General features: G+C 43.0%; 1 protein-coding gene across 1 annotated transcript; it reads right to left on the bottom strand.

The window, feature by feature from the left end:
• Nucleotides 1-7,535: 7,535 nt before the first annotated feature.
• LOC118385253 (NACHT, LRR and PYD domains-containing protein 1a allele 5-like) lies at nt 7,536-9,722 on the bottom strand. The gene is made up of 3 exons (XM_052526041.1): nt 9,535-9,722; nt 8,342-8,469; nt 7,536-8,041 (listed from the first exon to the last, which is right to left on the bottom strand). Exons 2-3 carry the CDS (start codon nt 8,466-8,468, stop codon nt 7,728-7,730), a joined length of 441 nt encoding a protein of 146 aa, XP_052382001.1. The 5' UTR covers nt 8,469; nt 9,535-9,722; the 3' UTR covers nt 7,536-7,727.
• Nucleotides 9,723-22,749: the final 13,027 nt, after the last annotated feature.

Here is a 22,749-nt window from a genome sequence, read left to right as displayed (position 1 = left end):
AGAGAGAGAGAGAGAGAGAGAGAGAAAAAGGGAGGGAGAGAGAGAGAGAAAGAGAGGGAGGGAGGGAGGAGGGAGGGAGGGAGATAGAGAGAGAGTGAGTGAAAGAGAGGGAGGGAGGGAGAGAGAGAAATAGAGGGAGGGAGAGAGAGAAAGAGAGGGAGGGAGGGTGAGAGAGAGAAAGAGAAGGAGGGAGGGAGAGTGAGAGAGCACTGAGGAGAGCTGAGGCCTCCTGGACCCAGAGGTTTTACATAAGCCAGCCTTTATGTTACCAAATGAAGTAATGCAACCAGTCGATGCAACCGCTCGCCGCAACCTAGGAAACCATAAATTGAGTTTTCATAAAAGGAACGTTGTGTAAGGAGGCCAGCTGGTGAGACTCACAGAGTAAACATGCTTTTCATCAAATGCAGTTGCTGAATTTAGCAACTATCGGGTCATTTTTCAGGACCAGATAAACAAAACACAAGTACTGAATCAGGTCTTGCAAAACATAATCAATATCCATTTGATTATTATTCTATCAAACATACATATTCCATCCCGGCTGTGAACAGGCATTCCCTCTGAAACTGCCCGGAAATGCCTGGAACATTCAAACATACCAAGGTTTAGGGATTTCTCTCCAAACCTGGCCATGGAGCCAGAAGAAGAAATTAGGGTATATCTGTCATAGATTTCTTGGCTGTCGCATGGGCAAACAGACCAGAAAAACTCACTGACGGACTGAGGATAGGACAGGATTCCGTTGTGTTTGAAACATTTAGAAATTCAAAGTAGCCTCGCTACCGAGCACAAAAGCCAATTCTCTGCTGCGCTTGGTATAATGTAATTTACATGAGCTCCTCTGAGTCTGTTTTCTGTTGCCAGGCGATGTGAACCCAGACTGCCCTGGCGCTTAATAAATACGAGGACGAGCTGCATTGCTAAATCCTGTTTCTTCTCCTCACACGTGTTGCTAAATCATTGTGGCCCATGTGTCAAGACATTAGTATTGAGAGAACATCAAGACCATGTAATTAGTCTTCATCTTTAAACATGTTCCCTATTCCAGAAAGCAGCCCCCCCCCCCGAACATCATAAATCTTCACGAGAGAAACATTTTCTCCACTGAACAAAGAGACCTATTATTTTTCTTGCTGTCCTTGTATTCCTTCCATACGGTGACCTTTTAGATCAAGAACAAACAAAAAAAGGAAAGATTTAATGTACCCATCGATAAACTATTTCTGGCATAGTCAAATACAGTACATTGGTCACTGCTTCTGTGATCACCATGACAGAGAAGCAAGGAACGTAAGATGGTAACATGCTTAGCTCGATGAGTATATCTGTGAGGAAGAAAGTGACAAACCACCTTGTGAAACCGATAAACAGGCTGATCCCCGTTGCTTTTCATTGTTCTTTGGAGGACAGTTTCACTTCTTACAGCGAGGCTGCTGGTTCTCAGTCTTGGTTTTGTTGGTCTGTCCTTACTTCAGGAGGGGCGATGATTGGCCTCCCAGCCTACTAGGACCTGGTCCTGTCGTTCAACCTGAGAGATAATCAATGATTACCAGATCCACTGGTGCAGATAATCTGTCAGCAGCCCATTCATCAACACTCAGACCTGTGGGGGGAACAGAGGGGTGCATAGGAATGTTTATTCAAGAGATGGTATCATGGCCCTTTTGAATGGGGACTTCGTAGACTGTCTGGGAAATGTGCATTTCCTTACATTTTCATAATTTATAACAGCATACTGTAATCCTATAAATGTTATGGACCGTGTTCATGTTCTGGGCTTGAAAGAAAAGTCAACATCCAGGAGTTGACTTTGGAGAGGTAGCCTGCCTTCCTGCCTCAAATCTATGTCTGGTATTTGCATTATGCGACAGCTTTAGTCTGTCTCTCAAACACAGAAGTCCCTCACACACCATTGCAGTAAATCCTGTTGATAGTAAAACATAGCTATTGAAAAACGTTCCATTCCCTGCTCCGTGTTAAAACTGGTATTGAGTGATTTGACTTGAAAGAAAAAAACTTTGATGTCAGTAGAAAGCATTCTCCTTTGATCTGTGGCTGAAATTCTAACACTGTTGCCAAATTCAGACATTTTGTTCTCACCCGTCAGGCTCCATTCTTGATATGGCTGCGGTGCTAACAGCTATCTGCCACCTGTACACCACAGATAAATCTGCCCTGAGTGGCAACCTACCAGCTCTCACAGTCCCACGTCAGAATTAGACGATCATCCATATTTCTCAAACGTCAAAATTTGAAGTTGTTTCAAGTTTCAAAGTGTTTCAAAGGTTAAGTTTAGGCATTAACTCCAAATTCCGAAAGGTTCATTATTAACTCCGAATGGTTAAGTTAAGGGTTCAGTTTTGGGAAAATAAAAAAATCTGAGGCAGATGATTGCGTCCTCCACCATCCCTGTCCAGCAAAACCAAAACCTACATGAAGGTAACAGCGCTCACTGTTGCCCCTGGTGGATGGTTTCCACGTCATCTCCCAACATCCTCAGACATGGATGGACGTCAAATACTGACTTGTATCACATGTGAGCTGGTTGGTAGTAACACTACCTGCGGTGGTGGGGCCTTCCAGGCTACCTGCCACACACACACCACACATACATGTACACACACCACACATACATGTACACACACCACACATACATGTACACACATACAGAGTGCCACCAGCCAGTTCCAGGATATATATAGAGAGAGAATAGCAGCATGGGTTACTCCTTGCCTCGACTCTATAGCACAGTCACATGGGGGAGAGCGTCTATGGGGTGGACTCTATAGCACAGTCACATGGGGGAGAGCGTCTATAGGGTGGACTCTATAGCACAGTCACATGGGGGAGAGCGTCTATGGGGTGGACTCTATAGCACAGTCACATGGGGGAGAGCGTCTATGGGGTGGACTCTATAGCACAGTCACATGGGGGAGAGCGTCTATGGGGTGGACTCTATAGCACAGTCACATGGGGGAGAGCGTCTATGGGGTGGACTCTATAGCACAGTCACATGGGGGAGAGCGTCTATGGGGTGGACTCTATAGCACAGTCACATGGGGGAGAGCGTCTATGGGGTGGACTCCCTGCATCACAGTATGAGGACATACATTGTCTGTGGTAGATTTTGATACTGGTCCCTGTAGCTTCCCTCAAATGGTTTTCCAGAAAAATCACATTGAAAGGAAAGACATGAACTACATTAAGTTGAATGGAGAAATTCATACTCTGAAAAAAAATCCTCTAAACATATTATTTAGCTTCTTAGAAAAGCACAGATACTATTGGAAATCTGGAAAAACATTCCAGACCGTCTGATTGGTCGCAGAAACTGATGAGTTGGGCCAGAGCCAGAACACATGTGGGTAAAGTGGGCATTGATACTCTGATTGGTAAGATATGATCCAATTACTTTGTTCTGTACAACAACCCTCATTTTGACATTACAACAAACAACTTTATTGATGTCAGTCTCAGACTGAAGTATGTAGCAAACGATAGAGCAGCAGAAGAATTCAGTTTGAGTTGTCAGGTAAAGATACTAAATTATTGCCTCTAAAGTAAACACCACTGAATACACGGAAAAAGACAGAGGTTTTTGTGTATAGTGCACTCAAGTGCCAAAAGCAATATTTTGATGCGGAAGCTATACCTGTCTCCCAACTTCCTGTCTTATGTAAATCTAGATTTGCACACAACATAGCACTGGTCTGGAGTCAGTTGAGAGCAACGTGATTAATAAACAAACAGGCAGGCAGGCCTGATCCCAGGTAGCACACACACACACACACACACACACACACACACACACACACACACACACACACACACACACACACACACACACACACACACACACACACACACACACACACACACACACACACACACACACACACACACACACACACAAGCTTAGTTTAAAGGGCTTCAACTGTAAATCTGCTCTTGCCTGTGGTCATGGCAGAGAGAGAAGTGAGGGGTCTGTATGGGCTGTGACGCAAGCTGTACACAATGAAAGAACCAACTGTGTGAGTGTTGAGGGGCATGAATTCACATGTGCTCCCTCATTCTGACACACACACACACACAAACACACACACACACACACACACACACATTATATCATACACACAGGTGTACTCACATGTACGTTACTCAGAAACACATACGACACACATGCAGGCGAACACATAGTCGCACACACACACACACACAGTCGTGCACACACAGTCGCACACACACACACAGTCGCACACACACACACACACACACACACACACACACACACACACACACACACACACACACACACACACACACACACACACACACACACACACACACACACACACACACACACACACACACACACACACACACACACACACACACACACACACAGTACTGTTTAACCTCAGTCCCAGACAGAAAGTCCATCATAGAGAATCGTAATAGTAAAATCTAATCTATATAATCACACATAGTAACTGCACATAGTACCTGTATTAGAGTAGTGGAGGTAGTTGGCAGGGGCTGTGGATGGTGAGCAGCACTCCTAACATGCTGTACCCCATTCTATTATTAACCATCATTAGACAGGCAAATCTGACACAAGACGAGGATGACAGCACAACAAAGCCTTCTCAAAGGAAGCCATATAAAATACATTTTATTTTTACCCAGTCCACAAAACCCATTTTTTAAGCAGTATTAAGCTGAGTTGTGAGTGTGGTGCCACAGATTGTTGTCCAGCTCCAATAAACAGGGAGAGAGGGGAGAGAGGGAGAGAACGACTTGTTGTCTGGCTCCAATAAACAGGGAGAGAGGGGAGAGAGGGAGAGAACGACTTGTTGTCTGGCTCCAATAAACAGGGAGAGAGGGGAGAGAACGACTTGTTGTCTGGCTCCAATAAACAGGGAGAGAGGGGAGAGAACGACTTGTTGTCTGGCTCCAATAAACAGGGAGAGATGGAGAGAACGACTTGTTGTCTGGCTCCAATAAACAGGGAGAGATTGTTGTCTGGCTCCAATAAACAGGGAGAGAGGGAGAGAACGACTTGTTGTCTGGCTCCAATAAACAGGGAGAGAGGGAGAGAACGACTTGTTGTCTGGCTCCAATAAACAGGGAGAGATGGAGAGAACGACTTGTTGTCTGGCTCCAATAAACAGGGAGAGAGGGAGAGAACGACTTGTTGTCTGGCTCCAATAAACAGGGAGAGATGGAGAGAACGACTTGTTGTCTGGCTCCAATAAACAGGGAGAGAGGGAGAGAACGACTTGTTGTCCGGCTCCAATAAACAGGGAGAGAGGGAGAGAACGACTTGTTGCCCGGCTCCAATAAGGGAGAGAGGGGAAAGAGGGAGAGAAGGACTTGCGGACATGTGCACGTAAAAGTGATCACACAGGGGCGGGCTGAGCAGCTTCGCCGTTCACCACCGTTACTGTCCGCCCACCGACGTATAATGCCTTCCCTGGGAATGGAAGCTTGAAAAGTTTACGATAACGCACTCGCCGTCTATTGATACATTCCCCACATGGCCCTGAGATTTATATTATTGTTGCAAGTCTCCCAGGATCCTCTCTTCTCCTGCTGCCAGGGGAGTTGCTCTCCAATTTATGCCTCGTATAGAACTATATAAAACATTGAAGAATAATCTCTCTCTCTCATTCCCCTACCCTCTTTCTGCTTCTTTCACTCTCCCTCTCTCCACTCCTGCTTTCCCTCTCCCTCGTACTTAACAGGCCAACATCTTCCCACAAAGGCAGGCAGAAAAACTGCAGGTCACCGTAGTCTGTCACCAGGTTATCATCAGGAGAGGGAAAACAACTGACTACTCTCTCACGCCTGCAGTAGCCTGTTGATTATAATAGCTATACTATTCTCAAAAGCCTATATTTCCATCAAATGTACACCCTCTCTATGTAGTCTTTTAACAGATAAGGGAAAACAGTGGGTTCACTAAAGTCCCAGGTTAGGACGTCACTACACCATGTGCATGTGCTGAATGTGAAAATGTAAGCATATCATCCCATTTTGAATGGGTGCCATGTTTCTCTGCCTGCTCCTGCCAAGTCTATGATGGACCAGGCCCTCAAAGGTGCCCATGGGTAATCAATGTGGCCAGTTAGGAGAGATGTCCTGAGTGATGTCCTGGCAAAATTCCCAATCTGGCCCTCAAACCATAATCCCCAGTTTACGATTGGCTCATTCATCCCCCTCCTCTCCCCTGTAACTATTCCCCAGGTCGTTGCTGTAAATGAGAACGTGTTCTCAGTCAATTTACCTGGTAAAATAACGGATTAAAAAAATAAAATTAAAATAAATCAAATAAAATAATATATACAAAAATATTTAAATTAAAAATTAAAATAAATCTCTCAAAGGTCACTAAATTCATCATCTCAATAGTCAGCCAATAACATCAGAAGTTGCTGATACTGGAGTATTCGCTACTACCAAGCTCAACATGGTGGTAAAGCCCTTCATCTAGTGGACAATTTAGTAACTACAGTTCATCATCTCAATAGTCAGCCAATAACATCAGAAGTTGCTGATACTGGAGCATTCGCTACTACCAAGCTCAACATCGTGGTAAAGCCCTTCATCTAGTGGACAATTTAGTAACTACAGTTCATCATCTCAGTCAATATCAACATCCATTCCTTTACTAAGATTTGTGTCTATTAGGTAGTTATTGTGGAATTACATGTTAGATATTGCTGCACTGTCGGAACTAGAAGCACAAGCAATTTCACTACACCCGCAATAACATCTTTCGAACCATGTGTATGTGACCAATAAAATTGGATATGATTTGATTTGAAATCAATATCAGTGAAAAAGATCATACACATGGTTTGCAGATGTTATTGCGAGTGTAGTGAAATGCTTGTGCTTCTAGTTCCGACAGTGCAGCAATATCTAACATGTAATTTAACAATTCCACAACAACTACCTAATACACACAAATCTAAGTAAAGGAATGGGATAAGAATATATACATATAAATATATGGATGAGCAATGACCGAGCGGCATAGGCAAGATGCAATAGATGGTATAATGCAAGATATGTAAACATTATTAAAGTGGCATTATTAAAGTGCTGAAATGGGGACCAATTCTATACAGAGTGGGGTTGTTTGTCACCAAAGATGATCCTTACCTTGATCCCTACGGTTTGGAAATCATACCAGAGCCCACACAAACATATAGGTCTCTAAACTGAGAGCTGTTGCCTGGCCTTTTGTGTAGATTGTTGACAATTACATCCATTTTAATTCCACTTTGGAACACAAGATAATGTGGGAAAAAGTCAAAAGGTGTGAATACTTTCTACAGCATACATTAATATTGCCAAATAAGACAAGAAAATGTAAGCAACGACACACAGCAGGAGGGAGCTGAAGGAGTCCAGTATGAGGCCTAGGTTCATGTAATGAAAAAGTGTAACACCAAATCAAAATATATCTGCAGTGCAGCTAGGGCCACATCAACCCTAGATACAAGAACATTCAAAGATTAAAAAAATATTTTAAAAACGTGTTTATTGATTCATGGTATGACAGATAAGATAATGTCATTGGAATTACCTTTCTAATTCATGTTATAATGGAATTTAAAACTATCCTAATTTGGATGATTTATTCGTAAACATTTGGTCTTATTTCAGAACGTAATGGAATAGGCAATTATGGATATGGCAGTGTATCAGGAGGTAGTTTATCCCTCTAGGTCTTTCACCAAGTAACGGTCTGCTTTTTTCAGGGCCTGGTAAAAATGTTCCTGTGCAGTTTTCCCCTTGTTAATAACCATGGTCAGCAGAGCTTCATTTTTCTTGGTCCGTGTGGTTTTGATCTCTATCTCCTCTCTATCCTCCTCACTCAGAACCCCAAGGTCTATGAGATTGCTAAGGATGGGACGAAGGTTGCACATCCTGTTCTCCAGATCATTCTTGTGTGTTTTCAGGAAATCATGAACTGATGACATCATGGGGCTGGAGGGTCTGGTGTGCTGGGGTGCCGCAGACAAAGGGCCTGCAAGAGAAGAGGACTCACCGTTATAAATATCCATAGAGAGTCAAATGGAAATCATTCTAGCTGCCGTATGCGCAAGCTTGAACGATTGGTACGATTGGTACGATTGGTACGATTGGTATGATTGGTACGATTGGTATGATTGGTATTATTGGTACGATTGGTATGATTGAGTGTGAATGTTTTATGTCAATATTTGTCAATAATTGAACTTTTGTCTCATATGAGTGCAATTCTCAGTTTACTTATTTTGTGCAAAATCATTGTTAAAAGTGTAGATTTTACACTACCCGTCATCACCTGTATGATAATGGATTGCCCCAATGGTGTTACGGGTCATTATGGGAGCGTTGACACTGGACCCATTATTGGCTGAGATGTTGAAGGGTTGGCCAGAAGAAGACCCAGATTCCGGACCAGATGCCATTCTATGTCAATAGAAACAGATCATTTGAATATGAGGGAAAACATGATCTATTTCATTTTGTAAAGTTGACTGAAGTCCTAGACCTATCAAGGAATACAGACATGGAGACAGCATACAGACAATTTGAGTCACATCTCATGTAGACAGAATATGATTGCTGATTTGATCTACAAACATCTACTCAGCCTACGTTAAGCATTGTCTCTCAACCTGGTCTCGGAGCATTTTGTATTATTCTGTATGTAAACCGAGACACTCCGTTTAGTATAATATGTTATGTTTTGTATGGTATGTATTAATTTGTGTATGTCCATTTCGTATTATATGTTACGAAATACAATGAATTATATGTTATGAATTTGCTAAACTTACAATATGCTACAAATTTCCAAAACGTATGATATGTTACGAATTCTAGCTAGGTGGCTAATATTAGGTAGTTTGCGAACATTAGCTAGACTAGGAGTTACGGTTAGGGTTAAATTGTAATTTTGTAACTAAATCCAGGCTGTATAACATTTGGCCCAGCATTGTCCGGGGTAGGCCGTCATTGCAAATAAGAATGTGTTCTTAACTGATTTGCCTAATTAAATAAAGGTGAAAAAAAATGTTTTAAAGTTTAGGAGTTAGGTTAAAGGGTTTATGGTTAGGATTGGGTGAAGGGTTATCTAAACGGGTTAAGTTTTTGCCTTGATAAGTAACCATTTGTCTTATGTAACCATACCAAACATAACATATCACAGTAAATGAATTCCTTCAGATTTATACATTCAGAATAATATGAAATGCTCTGAAACCAGGTTGTTTCTCTCTGCCGATTACAGTATAGGACATTACATAACTGCTAAATGTTGTTAAGAACATAAATATACAATGCAAGTCAAACACACATGTATTTGTCAAATTACGCACTGTTCATTGCATTATGCCAGTTTACAAGTTCAGGAAAAAACCATCCAACTCCGTCACTCAGATTTTCGATTATATTCTGATTATATTCCAAACGAATTAAAATCGCACATAAATGAACACATTCTATTGGAAAATATCTCAAACATCGCCTTACCAAGGTTGATGTTCTAGCTCGGGAGATGTAGGCTACCTTTGTATGGATGTTCTCTTCTCTTTTAAAGTTACAAAAGTTTAGAAGGAAACTACAGAATACTATTTTCACTTTCGCTTTCTGATGCATTACGTCTCTATCACACCGATTGTCAAAGGCGTTTTGGTATATGTTTCAAATGGAACGCTGTGTTGGCCTTGCAGCATCGCAGAGGCAGTTGTGTGTGGTGCGTTCGTTGGATTTATGGAACGTATTCGTCGAACTACGTGTATATATATGGCTTGACAGAAATGGAGGCAGAAGGAGAATTTTGAACTGTTGCTGCACACATATCCAGATGATGCTGCTACACTATTGGTGTGATCGGGGCGTGAGCCTATCAGTGCTGTTAGTTGATGTTGTAAACCTATACAGGAATACAACCACAAATGGTTGTTAATAAGAACTCAAAGGACATGCAACTTAGACTGTCGAAATTCAATGCATATCTCGTTTTTGAATTCTAATTAACAACCATATGTGGTTGTATTCCTGTATAGGTTTACAACAACAACTGCAATCCTACACATTTTCCCATATGGATTAGAGAAAATGTTGCAATTTTAAAGCAAGCTTTCTGCAATTCTTTATATTTTGTTATAGGGCGGAGGGGATTTGAGCAGTTTTAAAGCTAGTTTCCTGCAACTCAACCCATTTTGCCAAGACTTAAAGTACCAGTCAAGGGTTTTTCTTTATTTGACAATTTTCTACATTGTAGAATAATAGTAAAGACATCCAAACTGTGAATTAAAAACTTATGGAATCATTTGGTAACCAAAAAAGTGCTTCTTCAAAGTAGCCACCCTTTGCCTTGATGACAGATTTGCACACTCTTGGCATTCCCTCAACCAGCTTCTCTTGGAATGCTTTTCCAACAGTCTTGAAGAAGTTCCCACATATGCTGAGCACTTGTTGGCTGCTTTTTCTTCACTCTGCAGTCCAACTCATCCCAAAACATCTCAATTGGGTTGAGGTTGGGTGATTGTGGAGACCAGGTCGTCTGATGCAGCACCCCATCACTCTCCTTATTGGTCAAATAGCCCTTGCACAGCCTGGAGGTGTGTTGTCCTGTTGAAAAACAAATGATAGTCCCACTAAGCGCAAACCAGATGGGATGGCATATTGCTGCAAAATGCTGTGGTAGCCATACTGGTTAAGTGTGCCTTGAATTCTAAATAAATCACTGACAGTGTCACCAGCAAAGCACATCACACCTCCTCCTCCATGCTTCACAGTGGGAAACACACATGCGGAGAGCGACCGTTCCCCTACTCTGCGTCTCACAAAGACACGGCAGTTGTGACTAAAAATCTCACATTTGAACTCATCAGACCAAAGGACAGATTTCCACCGGTCTAATGTCCATGTGTATCTTGGCCAAAGCAAGTCTCTTCTACTTATTGTTGTCCTTTAGTAGTGGTTTCTTTGCAGCAATTCGACCATGAAGACCTGATCCTCCAGTTGATGTTGAGATGTGTCTGTCACTCGTCACTCTGTGAAGAATTTATTTGGACAATTTCTGAGGCTGGTAAACTCTAATGAATTTATCCAAGGCAGCAGAGGTAACTCTGGGTCTTCCTTTCCTGTGGCGGTCCTCATGAGAGCCAGTTTCATCATAGTCCGTGATGGTTTTTGCGACTGCACTCTAAGAAACTTTCAAAGTTCTTGAACTTTTCTGGATTGACTGTTACACCAGTCTTCGCTTTGGCTCCACCTCCTGTCCAGCTCATGCGTTCAGCGTCGCCGGCCTTCTAGCTACTGCCGAACCTACTGCTGGCAAACACCCTTCACTCATCAACCCCGGCTGTCTCGTCATCATTACACACACCTGGTTCCAATCCCCACTCTATAAATACTCCCTCTGCCATTTGTCTTTGTTGGTCATTGTAAATATTACTTGTTTTCCTGAGAGGAATCTCTCCTACTATTTCCTGAGTATATTATATTTTGCACTTTGGGATCGCCCTGTGCCTTTTTGTTTATGGAGATATATTTTGAGCACAACAGCATTTAGGTTTCATCCAGCTTTGATCTATGGTGCTTAAATAAACTCAGTAGTTCTAAACCTGCGACTGCCTCCTGCCTACTCCTCTCTCCACCAGTGATAGAATGACCGACCCAAGAAAACAGGAAGCAGCAGGATATCCCGACCTCTCTGCTGTAGGAGCAAAGCTCCACCACCACGACTCGTGCCTGGAGCGCCTCGGGACTGCCATGGACTACGTGCCTCGGACCTACACCAGTGACAGTGCCTGACCTTCATGTCTTAAAGAAAGAATGGACTGTTTTTCTAACAAAATCAATGGACCCCCCCTGGAGGTCAGGGCCCCTGGGCACATGACCTGCATGCAGGTCTGTTTTTGGCCATGATTACTGCAAGTTTACATAGCTGGTTAGACTGATTTACTAATCGAAACATTGTTAGATAATATGGTTAATTCCATCTGGACAAGAGGAATAACTATGTAAGAATGCTGTTCATTGACTACAGCTCAGCATTCAACACTATAGTAACCCCCAAGCTCATCATTAAGCTGGAGGCCCTGGGTCTCAACCCCGCCCTGTGCAATTGGGTCCTGGAATTTGATGGGCTGCCCCCAGGTGGTGAAGGTAGGAAACATCTCCACTTCACTGACCCTCAACATTGGGGCCCCACCGGGGTGGGTGCTCAGCTCCCTCCTGTACTCCCTGTTCACCCATGACTGTGTGGCCATGCACACCTCCATCTCAATCATCAAGTTTGCAGACGACACAATAGTAGTAGGCTTGATTACCAACAACGACGAGACAGGGAGGAGGTGAGGGCACTCGGAGTGAGGTGTCAGGAAAACAACCTCACTCAACATCAACAAAACAAAGGAGATGAACGTGGACTTCAGGAAACCGCAGACGGAGCCACCCCCCACCCCCCCCTATCCACATTAAAAGGACAGTAGTGAAGAAGGTGGAAAGTTTAAGTTCCTCGGCGTACACAACAGACAAACTGAAATGGTCAACACACAGACAGGAGGCTGAAGAAATTTGTCGTCACCTAAACCCTGACAACCTTTTACAGATGCACAATTGAGAGCATCCTGTCGGGCTGTATCACCGCCTGGTACGGCAAATGCACCCCCCTCGACCACAAGGTTCTCCAGAAGGTCGTGCGGTCTGAACAACGCATCACTGGGGGCAAACTACCTGCTCTCCAAGACACCTACAGCATCCGATATCACAGGAAGGCCAAAAAGATCATCAAGTACAACAACCACCCGAGCCACTGCCTGTTCACCCCGCTACCACCCAGAAGGTGAGGTCAGTAAAGGTGCATCAAAGCTGGGACCGATAGACTGAAAAACAGCTTCTACCTCAAGGCCATCAGACTGCTAAACAGCCATCACTAACTAAGATATGCTGCTGCCTACATAGAGACTCAAATCACTGGCCACTTTACAATGCCACTTTAATAATGTTTACATATCTTACATTACTCATCTCATATGTATATACTGTACCTTATACCATATTTGCACCTTGCCTATGCTGCTCGGCCATCGTTCATCCATATATTTATATGTACATATTCTTATTTCATCCCTTTAGATTTATGTGTGGATGGGGAATTGTTAGATTGCTTGTTATATATTACTTCACTGACGGAACTAGAAGCACAAGCATTTCGCTACACTCGCATTAAAATCTGCTAACCATGTGTATGTGACCAATAAAATTTGATTTGATTGTCAGAGACTGACCTAATAAGAGAAACTGCCAATGCACAACCACATTTCGAAAATTGCACTTTGTGTATTCTACTCTTCTAACTCTCAACAGTAAATTGAGACCCCAACTAAGGGAAAACTTATTCCTGTAGCCGGCCCTCGCGTTTGCAAATGTGTTTGTTGTTGTTGCTAAAATACATTAACAAAATTAGCATAGACCTAAACTATATATTTCACTGCATATGTTATTTTTGCCAAACAAAACTAGAATATCTAGGCAATGACACACAGCAAGAGGGAGCTGAACGAGTCCACTATTAGGTGTAGGTTCATTTAATGAAAAGGGGCCATATCAAATCCACAGGGATCACCTGCCTCCTGTGTAATCATATAGGGAGTCAAAATATATCTGCATTTCAGCTAGGGCCAGCTCAGTTGAAATGGAAAAAGTTTAAGATTACTATTTTTGGGACCAGAGACAATGCTATTTCACAGTAAACAAATTATCAACTGACTTTCAGCAAGCTTACAGGGAAGGGCACTCAACATGCATGGCACTTACATAAATGACTGATGATTGGCTGAAAGAAATTGATAATGTTCTGTTAGACTTCAGTGTAGATTTTGACATTATCGATCATAATCTGCTTCTGGAAAACCTTGTTTTATGGCTTTACATCTCCTGCTATAGCGTGGATCGAGAGTTCTGTCTAACAGACATGTCACATTCTTTATAAGGATCGGACCAAGGCGCAGCATGGTGTGCGTACATTCTTATTTATTTAAAGAATGAACATAGAACAAAATAACAAAACGAAATGTGACGCTATACAACTGATTGCTGACAGGCAACTACACATAGACAAGATCCCACACCAGAAAGTGGGCAACAGGGCTGCCTAAATATGATCCCCAATCAGAGACAACGATAAACAGCTGTCTCTGATTGGGAACCATATCAGGCCAACATAGAAATACAAAATCCCTAGACCTACAACAACCCTAGACATACAATACCCTAGACATACAAAACCCTAAACATACAAAACCCTAGACATACAACATTCGAGTACCCACCCTAGTCACACCCTGACCTAACCAAAATATATAGAAAAGCAGAGTTATCTAAGGTCAGGGTGTGACAAGAAAGCAGATGGTGTTTTTTAATGGAAGCCTCTCCAACATTATCCAGGTAGAGTCTGGCATTCCCTATGGCGGCTATTTAGGCCCCTTCGTTTTTTCAATCTTTACTAATGACCTGGCACTGAGTAAAGCCTGTGTCTATGAATTCTGATGACACAACATCATACACATCAGCTACCACAGCATGTGAAATCACTGAAACACTTAAAACAAAGACCTGGAGTCAGTTTAAGAATTGGTGGCAAGTAATAAGCTAGTCCTAAATATTTCAAAGACTAAAAGCATTGTATTTGGGACAAATCATTAATGAAACCCTAAACCACAACTAAATATTGTAATGAATGGAAATTGAGCAAGTTGAGGAAGGAAAGGAAAGGGGATAGCTAGTCAGTTACAGAAATGAGGCATTCAACCAAAATGTGTATTCTGCATTTAACTCAATCCCTCTGAATCAAAGACTAAAGTGCTTGGTGTACCCCTGATTTGTAAACTGTCATGGTGTGAACATATTGATGCAACGGTAGCTAAGATCAAAGCAAATGTGTCACATGCACTGAATACAACAGGTGTAGACTTTACAGTGAAATGCTAACTTACGAGCCCCTAACAGACAGTGCAGTTTCAAAAAATATGGATAAGAATAAGAGAAAAGTAACAAGTAATTAAAGAGGAGCATTAAAAAAGAACAATATACACAGGGGGTGCCGGTACAGAGTCAATGTGTGGGGGCACCGGTTAGTTGAGGTAATATGTACATGTAGGTTGAGTTAATTGGAGTGACTATGCAGAGATGACAACAGAGAGGGGCAGTGGTGTGGAGAGGGGAGCTGGGCAATGTGAATAGTCGGGGTAGTCATTTGACTAGATGTTCAGGAGTCTTACGGCTTGGGGGTAGAAGCTGTTTAGAAGCCTCTTGGACCTAGACTTTGTGCTCTAGTACTGCTTTCCGTGTGGTAGCAGATAGAACAGTCTATGCTGGGGTGGCTGGAGTTGTTGACAATTTTTAGGGCCTTCCCCTGACACCGCCTGGTATAGAGGTCCTGGATGGCAGGAAGCTTTGCCCCAGTGATGTACTGGGCCGTACGCACTACCCTCTGTAGTGCCTTGCGGTCGGAGGCAGAGCAGTTGCCATACCAGGCAGTGATGCAAAAAGTCAGGATGCTCTCAATGTTGCAGCTGTAGAACATTTTGAGGATCTGAGGACACATGCCAAATCTTTTCAGTCTCCTGACGGGGAATAGGTTCTGTCGTGCCCGCTTCACAACTGTCATTGTGTGCTTGGACCATGTTAGTTTGTTGGTGATGTGGACACCAAGGAACTTGAAGCTCTCAACCTGCTCCATTGCAGCCCCTTCAATGAGAATGGGGACGTGCGCAGTCCTCTTTTTCCTGTTGTCCACAATCATCTCCTTTGACTTGGACATGTTGAGGGAGAGGTTGTTGTCCTGGCACCACACGGCCAGGTCTCTGACCTCCTTATAGGCTGTCTCGTCGTTGTCGGTGATTAGGCCTACCACTGTGTCATCGTCAAATTTAATGATGGTGTTGGAGTCGTGCCTGGCCGTGCAGTCATGAGTGAACAGGGAGTACAGGAGAGGGCTGAGCACGCACCCCCGAGGGGCCCGTCTTGAGGATCAGCGAGGCGGATGTGTTGTTGCCTACCCTTACCACCTGGGGGCGGTCCGTCAGGAAGTCCAGGATTACGTTGTAGAGAGAGGTGTTTAGTCCCAGGGTTCTTAGCTCATTGATGAGCTTTGAGGGCACTATGGTGTTGAACGCTGAGCTGTAGTCAATGAATAGTATTCTCACATAGGTGTTCCTTTTGTCCAGGTACGAAATGGCAGTGTGGAGTGCAATAGAGACTGCATCTGTGGATCTGTTGGGGCGGTATGCAAATTGGAGTGGGTCTAGGGTTTCTGAGATTATGGTGGTGGTTTGAGCCATGACCAGCCTTTCAAAGCACTTCATGGCTACAGACATGAGTGGTTATTTAGACATGTTACCTTAGTGTTCTTGGGCACAGGTACTATGGAGGTCTGCTTAAAACATGTTGGTATTACAGACTCGGACAGGGAGAGGTTGAAAATGTCAGTGAAAACACTTGCTAGTTGGTCAGCACATGCTCCTAGTACACATCCTGGTAATCCATCTGGCCCAGCGACCTTGTAAATGTTGACCTGTCTAAAGGTCTTACCCACATCGGCTGCGAAAAGCGTGATCACACAGTCTTCCGGGTCCAGCTGTTGCTCTCATGGATGTTTGTGTTATTTGCCTCGAATCGAGCATAGAAGTAGTTTAGCTTGTCCGGTAGGTCCGCACCACTGGGCAGCTCTCGGCTGTGCTTCCCTTTGTCATCTGTAATGGTTTGCAGTCCCTGTCACATCTGACTAGCGTCAGAGCCGGTGTGGTATGACTCGATCGTAGTCCTGTATTGGCGCTTTGCCTGTTTGATGGTTCGTCTGAGGGTATAGCGGGATTTCTTATAAGCTTCCGGGTTAGAGTCCCGCTCCTTGAAAGCGGCAGCTCTAGCCTTTAGCTCAGTGTGAATGCTGCATATAATGGGGAGAGGTCGGCCCGTAATAAAGCACTGTTCTGCTTTCTTGACATTGCTATCAACAAAACAAGTCCTACAGGCCCTAGTTTTGTTGCACCTGGACTACTGCCCAGTTATATGGTCAAGTGCCACAAAAAAGGACATATGCAAATTACAGTTGGCCCAGAACAGAGCAGTATGGCTGGCCCTTAAATGTACACAGAGAGTTAACATCAATGACATGCATGTCAATTTCTCATGGCTCAAAGTAGAAGAGAGAATGCATCACTACTTGTCTTTGTGAGTGGTATTCACATGCTGTAAGCATCGAGCTGTCTGTTCAAATGACTAGCACTGCACGGAACTTTATTCCACATCAAGTAACTCATGCAAGCAGTAAAATCATGTACAAAAACAGATAAACCTACACCTTGTGGAAAAATGCATACTATGACGTCACACGCGTACACACACATCCATACGCACACACCCGCCAGCACAAACACTCTACACACACGTAAGTATGGTGGTATTAGAAATGTTGTATTTTAGATATGTAGTGATATAATAATATTATAATACGTACTGTTTTATAAAATGTTTTATTTTTGCCTTAATTGGTTTGGACCTCAGGAAGATTTGCTGCTGATCCTTAAAGCATAATCAACAGGGGAACGTTGCACTCTCCCAGAGGTGTGGTTCGTGGGTAAAACCGGTGAATCCAGATAAACAAAAAGGTGTGATTGGTCTGCCCTCAAAAGATATATAACAACTGAGGCAGTGGGGGTTAACTTAAACCCTCATGCATGATAAGAAACACCTCCGTTCGACTGTACACTGGAGTGCATCATGGAGCACAGTGGATCTTACCGGACTCTCTCCCCAGTAATGCGTCTGCAGATATATAACAAAAGTTTGAATTATACAACCAATTTTTCAAAGCCTATAGTTATCAGAGGCCTGTGAAGTAGGTCTCAGCGAGATTACATACCAAGGACCGTGATTATTATTTTAAAAGGACATCTGAACCCTCTAAACCTATAAAGCTTATAAAAGGATTCTATAGAACTGTAAAGAGGATTATCTTTGAGTTGAACGGCCTCCTAACGAAATGAAAATACTATTGAACTACAACCCTATTCAGAAACGTGTACAACTATCCGAGGATGATGAAGGAGCTATAAAGACCAGTGGTAATTTAGCCTACATGTTGGGGATGAATCCCAATAAATGGGTATATTTATGTTTATCCATGTCACATGTATTGCTGCTGGAGAGACGAAGCTAATAAGCTAAGTTAATAAATAACGGACATATGACGAGACAAGCACAGCTTCAGCAAACAGAAAACTAAGACAAAAAACAATCAGTCCAACAGTGGGGATCAGAGCTGGGGAACAGACAGATATAGGGGAGGAAATAAAAGGGTGATAAGTGAGTCCAGGTTAGTCCAATAACGTTGATGTGAGTGACGAGGGAGGGCAGGTGTGAGTGATGGATGGCAGGAGTGTGTGATGCAGGGTAATCTGCCGCCCTCAAGCGCCAGGGGAAGGGAAGAGCGGGAGCAGACGTGACAATACATGCAGGGTTGGACTACATGTTTGTGTATACCGACATCATATCCTATCAAAGGGTAGGAGACAGTTATGTGCCCCTCCTGAGAACAGGTCATATATATGGAAATGATGGGGATGTGGTCACTGTTAACTATGACAAGCCTCACTACGCACCTGTAGCAAGCAAGAAATATATTGAAAACATTCAGGTTGAGCTTAAAACGGATCAGAACAAAAATACAGATTTTACTTATGGTAAAACGATTGTAAACTCCACTTTAGACCTGCCAAAGCTTCTCTACATATCTAATATTACATTTACATTTATATATATATATACATAATAAAGACAAATTAAAGTGGTTATGGTACACAACCATCATCTCGATCCTAACACTCTCCAAAGAATTACCATGAAAACATTCAGCATACCTGTGGGGAGTAGAATCTGCAGTCAAGAAAACCTGTTTTTAGGCCCATTACCCCACTACATTGTTATAGGCATGGTTAGTCACACCTCTAATACAGGCAGCTTAAATTTAAAAAACTTAAATTTTCAGCATTTCAATGCAGAGTATGTAGCTCTCTGTCAGGACAGAACTCAGGTCAAGGGCTAAGGCTTTCCAACCACAATTCAATAACAACATATCTGTGCGAGAATTTTACAATCTATTCCTGCCTACAGGGAGGAATCTAAAATATCTCTCTTTACCTATTGACAGAAATTATTTTTTACAGAGGGTTACACATTATATGCTTTCAATGTATCACACCTAAATGTCAATTTATCACACCTATGGCACCACAAAATATTGTCAGGTTTCTGAGATAATACATCTTCAGAATTCTCCAAAATACTTTTTACAAAACAAGTTTTACAGCTATTGGATGGGCCTGCGAATAAGGCCGAAAATGGTAGTTGCAACCTGGGATCAAAACCTTCTACAGCAAACGTTTATATCTTGAGGGTTAAGACACACAGGGTTTGTAACATAAAGTCAGTAACCAAAGGGCAAGGTGGTCCTGTCAGGCAAAAGCAATCTCTTGTCATAGACTACCCAGAATATTATAGTAAGTGGGGCATTACGTAGATGGAACCCCTTTGTATCAAACTTTTTGTAGGAGTTCAACATTTCTAATACACTATTCCGGTCATTTATGAACCCCTAAGCGTGTGATTGATTCCAAGTTTACACGCGGGGCATTTTCATAGTTTTGTGTCACGCCTTTGGCTTTCAACACCACATGATTGTTTTTAGTCCTAAAAGCTTTTGGGGCCACAGGATGACCACTCTATGATATGATCACCATCTTCCAGTTCACTTGTTAAACCACCCAGATAGTTGCTAAGTGGGGGGGGGGTTCCAATCAACCTGTTTGCTTACATAGACCACAGAGTCTGTGTCATGGTAAAGAACCATCCTCTGCAGCTGCTCCATGAGCGTGTATAGTTCAAGTTGCCCATAGGGCGTGATAAAAGCTGCAAGAAACACATTTACATTACCAGGGGTAGACTTCAATTGCACCAGGGCTATGTCTTGACTCAAAAACGAGAAATGTGAAATTTCATATTGGTCTGTTAACATTTTAAAAACATTAAAAAATAATTTTCATTCATAACATTCATGATAGTCCTGAATGTATCTGTCTTTGCTCTCTTGATCTTTAATGATTGATCTCAAGAAAGTCTTGATGTACTCTTTAACATTTTACGTCTTTAGCCATTTTGTCAAGGCTCTTTCTTGATCTGAATGATCACAGGGCTTTTCCTGGTTGTTGTTTTCACTGCAGGTGCGACAAAGGGGAAAGAAAACTTCAGCAAGACTGGAATCGTGCAGATTTGTCTTTGTGAATGCCGCATCCACAGATTGGAAAGCAGCTGCGGTCATCCCCCTCTTCAAAGGGGGGGACGCTCTTGACCCAAACTGCTACAGACCTATATCTATCCTACCATGCCTTTCTAAGGTCTTCGAAAGCCAAGTCGACAAACAGATTACCGACCATTTCGAATCTCACCATACCTTCTCTGCTATGCAATCTGGTTTCAGAGCTGGTCAAAGCTCAGCCAAGCTCAAGGTCCTAAACGATATCTTAACCGTCATCGATAAGAAACATTACTGTGCAGCCATATTCATTGATCTGGCCAAGGCTTTCGACTCTTGTCAATCACCACATCCTCATCGGCAGACTCGACAGCCTTGGTTTCTCAAATGATTGCCTCGCCTGGTTCACCAATTACTTCTCTGATAGAGTTCAGTGTGTCAAATCGGAGTGTCTGCTGTCCGGACCTCTGGCAGTCTCTATGGGGGTGCCACAGGGTTCAATTCTTGGACCGACTCTCTTCTCTGTATACATCAATGAGGTCGCTCTTGTTGCTGGTGAGTCTCTGATCCACCTCTACGCACACAACACCATTCTGTATACTTCCGGCCCTTCTTTGGACACTGTGTTAACAACCCTCCAGGCAAGCTTCAATGCCATGCAACTCTCCTTCCGTGGCCTCCAATTGCTCTTAAATACAAGTAAAACTAAATGCATGCTTTTCAACCGATCGCTACCTGCACCTACCCACCTGTCCAACATCACTACTCTGGACGGCTCTGACTTAGAATACGTGGACAACTACAAATACTTAGGTGTCTGGTTAGACTGTAAACTCTCCTTCCAGACCCATATCAAACATCTCCAATCCAAAGTTAAATCTAGAATTGGCTTCCTATTTCGCAACAAAGCATCCTTCACTCATGCTGCCAAACATACCCTTGTAAAACTGACCATCCTACCAATCCTCGACTTTGGCGATGTCATTTACAAAATAGCCTCCAATACCCTACTCAACAAATTGGATGCAGTCTATCACAGTGCAATCCGTTTTGTCACCAAAGCCCCATATACTACCCACCATTGCGACCTGTACGCTCTCGTTGGCTGGCCCTCGCTTCATACTCGTCGCCAAACCCACTGGCTCCATGTCATCTACAAGACCCTTCTAGGTAAAGTCCCCCCTTATCTCAGCTCGCTGGTCACCATAGCATCTCCCACCTGTAGCACACGCTTCAGCAGGTATATCTCTCTAGTCACCCCCAAAACCAATTATTTCTTTGGCCGCCTCTCCTTCCAGTTCTCTGCTGCCAATGACTGGAACGAACTACAAAAATCTCTGAAACTGGAAACACTTATCTCCCTCACTAGCTTTAAGCACCAAATGTCAGAGCAGCTCACAGATTACTGCACCTGTACATAGCCCACCTATAATTTAGCCCAAACAACTACCTCTTTCCCAACTGTATTTAATTAATTAATTTATTTTGCTCCTTTGCACCCCATTATTTTTGCACATTCTTCCATTGCAAAACTACCATTCCAGTGTTTTACTTGCTATATTGTATTTACTTTGCCACCATGGCCTCTGTTGCCTTTACCTCCCTTCTCACCTCATTTGCTCACATTGTATATAGACTTGTTTATACTGTATTATTGACTGTATGTTTGTTTTACTCCATGTGTAACTCTGTGTCGTTGTATCTGTCAAACTGCTTTGCTTTATCTTGGCCAGGTCGCAATTGTAAATGAGAACTTGTTCTCAACTTGCCTACCTGGTTAAATAAAGGTAAAATAAATAAATAAAAATGAATCAAGCCACGTACAAGGTTGTCCTGGAAGAAAACATGCTTCCTTCTGCTCTGACAATGTTCCCCAAATCTGAGGATTGGTTTTTGCAGAAGGACAATGCTCCATGCCACACAACTTTCCAACTTAATTTAAAAAAAATCCTCAATAGTGGTAGAGATTACCTCTGGGAGCCAACACCAAAGAGACCATAATCAGGCCCTCCATCCCCCAGTCATTCAAACGTAGGAACTGGTTCCTCCAGGCTCCACACCCACCCCCGCCTGGCCATCTAGAGGTGTGAAGAGGACAGCCCACAAGTGGAGGAGGGCCAGTTCACCAGTTGCAATCACCGAGGTAGAGGACCGTTGGCACACTGTGCTAGAGGATAATGTGGAGCCACTTCCACCAACATGTCGACCTAAAAGGCAGCCAGGACCTCAGCTGGACATGACTGGAATGTACAGCCCCTTCGTCTTTGTGTGTAAACATACATTTTTTATTACCATAGCATTTTTGTATGTTCTCTATAGTTATGTACTTGAAAACATAAATTCAGTGACTCGCTCCTGCAGGTTCATGCTCTACAACATCCGTAGAGTATGAACTTACCTCACACGGGAAGTGGCGCAGGTCC

The sequence above is a fragment of the Oncorhynchus keta genome, chromosome 9, assembly GCF_023373465.1.
Source record: "Oncorhynchus keta strain PuntledgeMale-10-30-2019 chromosome 9, Oket_V2, whole genome shotgun sequence".
NCBI classification, from domain to species: Eukaryota; Metazoa; Chordata; class Actinopteri; order Salmoniformes; family Salmonidae; genus Oncorhynchus; species Oncorhynchus keta.
Note: the sequence above shows the minus strand (reverse complement) of the source record. Positions and strands in the feature narration are given on the sequence as shown.

What these genes read in the sequence shown, in the direction of transcription:
- LOC118385253 (XM_052526041.1), bottom strand. Translation starts at nt 8,468, where the DNA reads ATGGCATCTGGTCCGGAATCTGGGTCTTCTTCTGGCCAACCCTTCAAC. An exon ending in GGCAATCCATTATCATACAG is followed by an intron (nt 8,042 to 8,341) that starts GTGATGACGGGT and finishes CTTCTCTTGCAG; the next exon opens with GCCCTTTGTCTGCGGCACCC.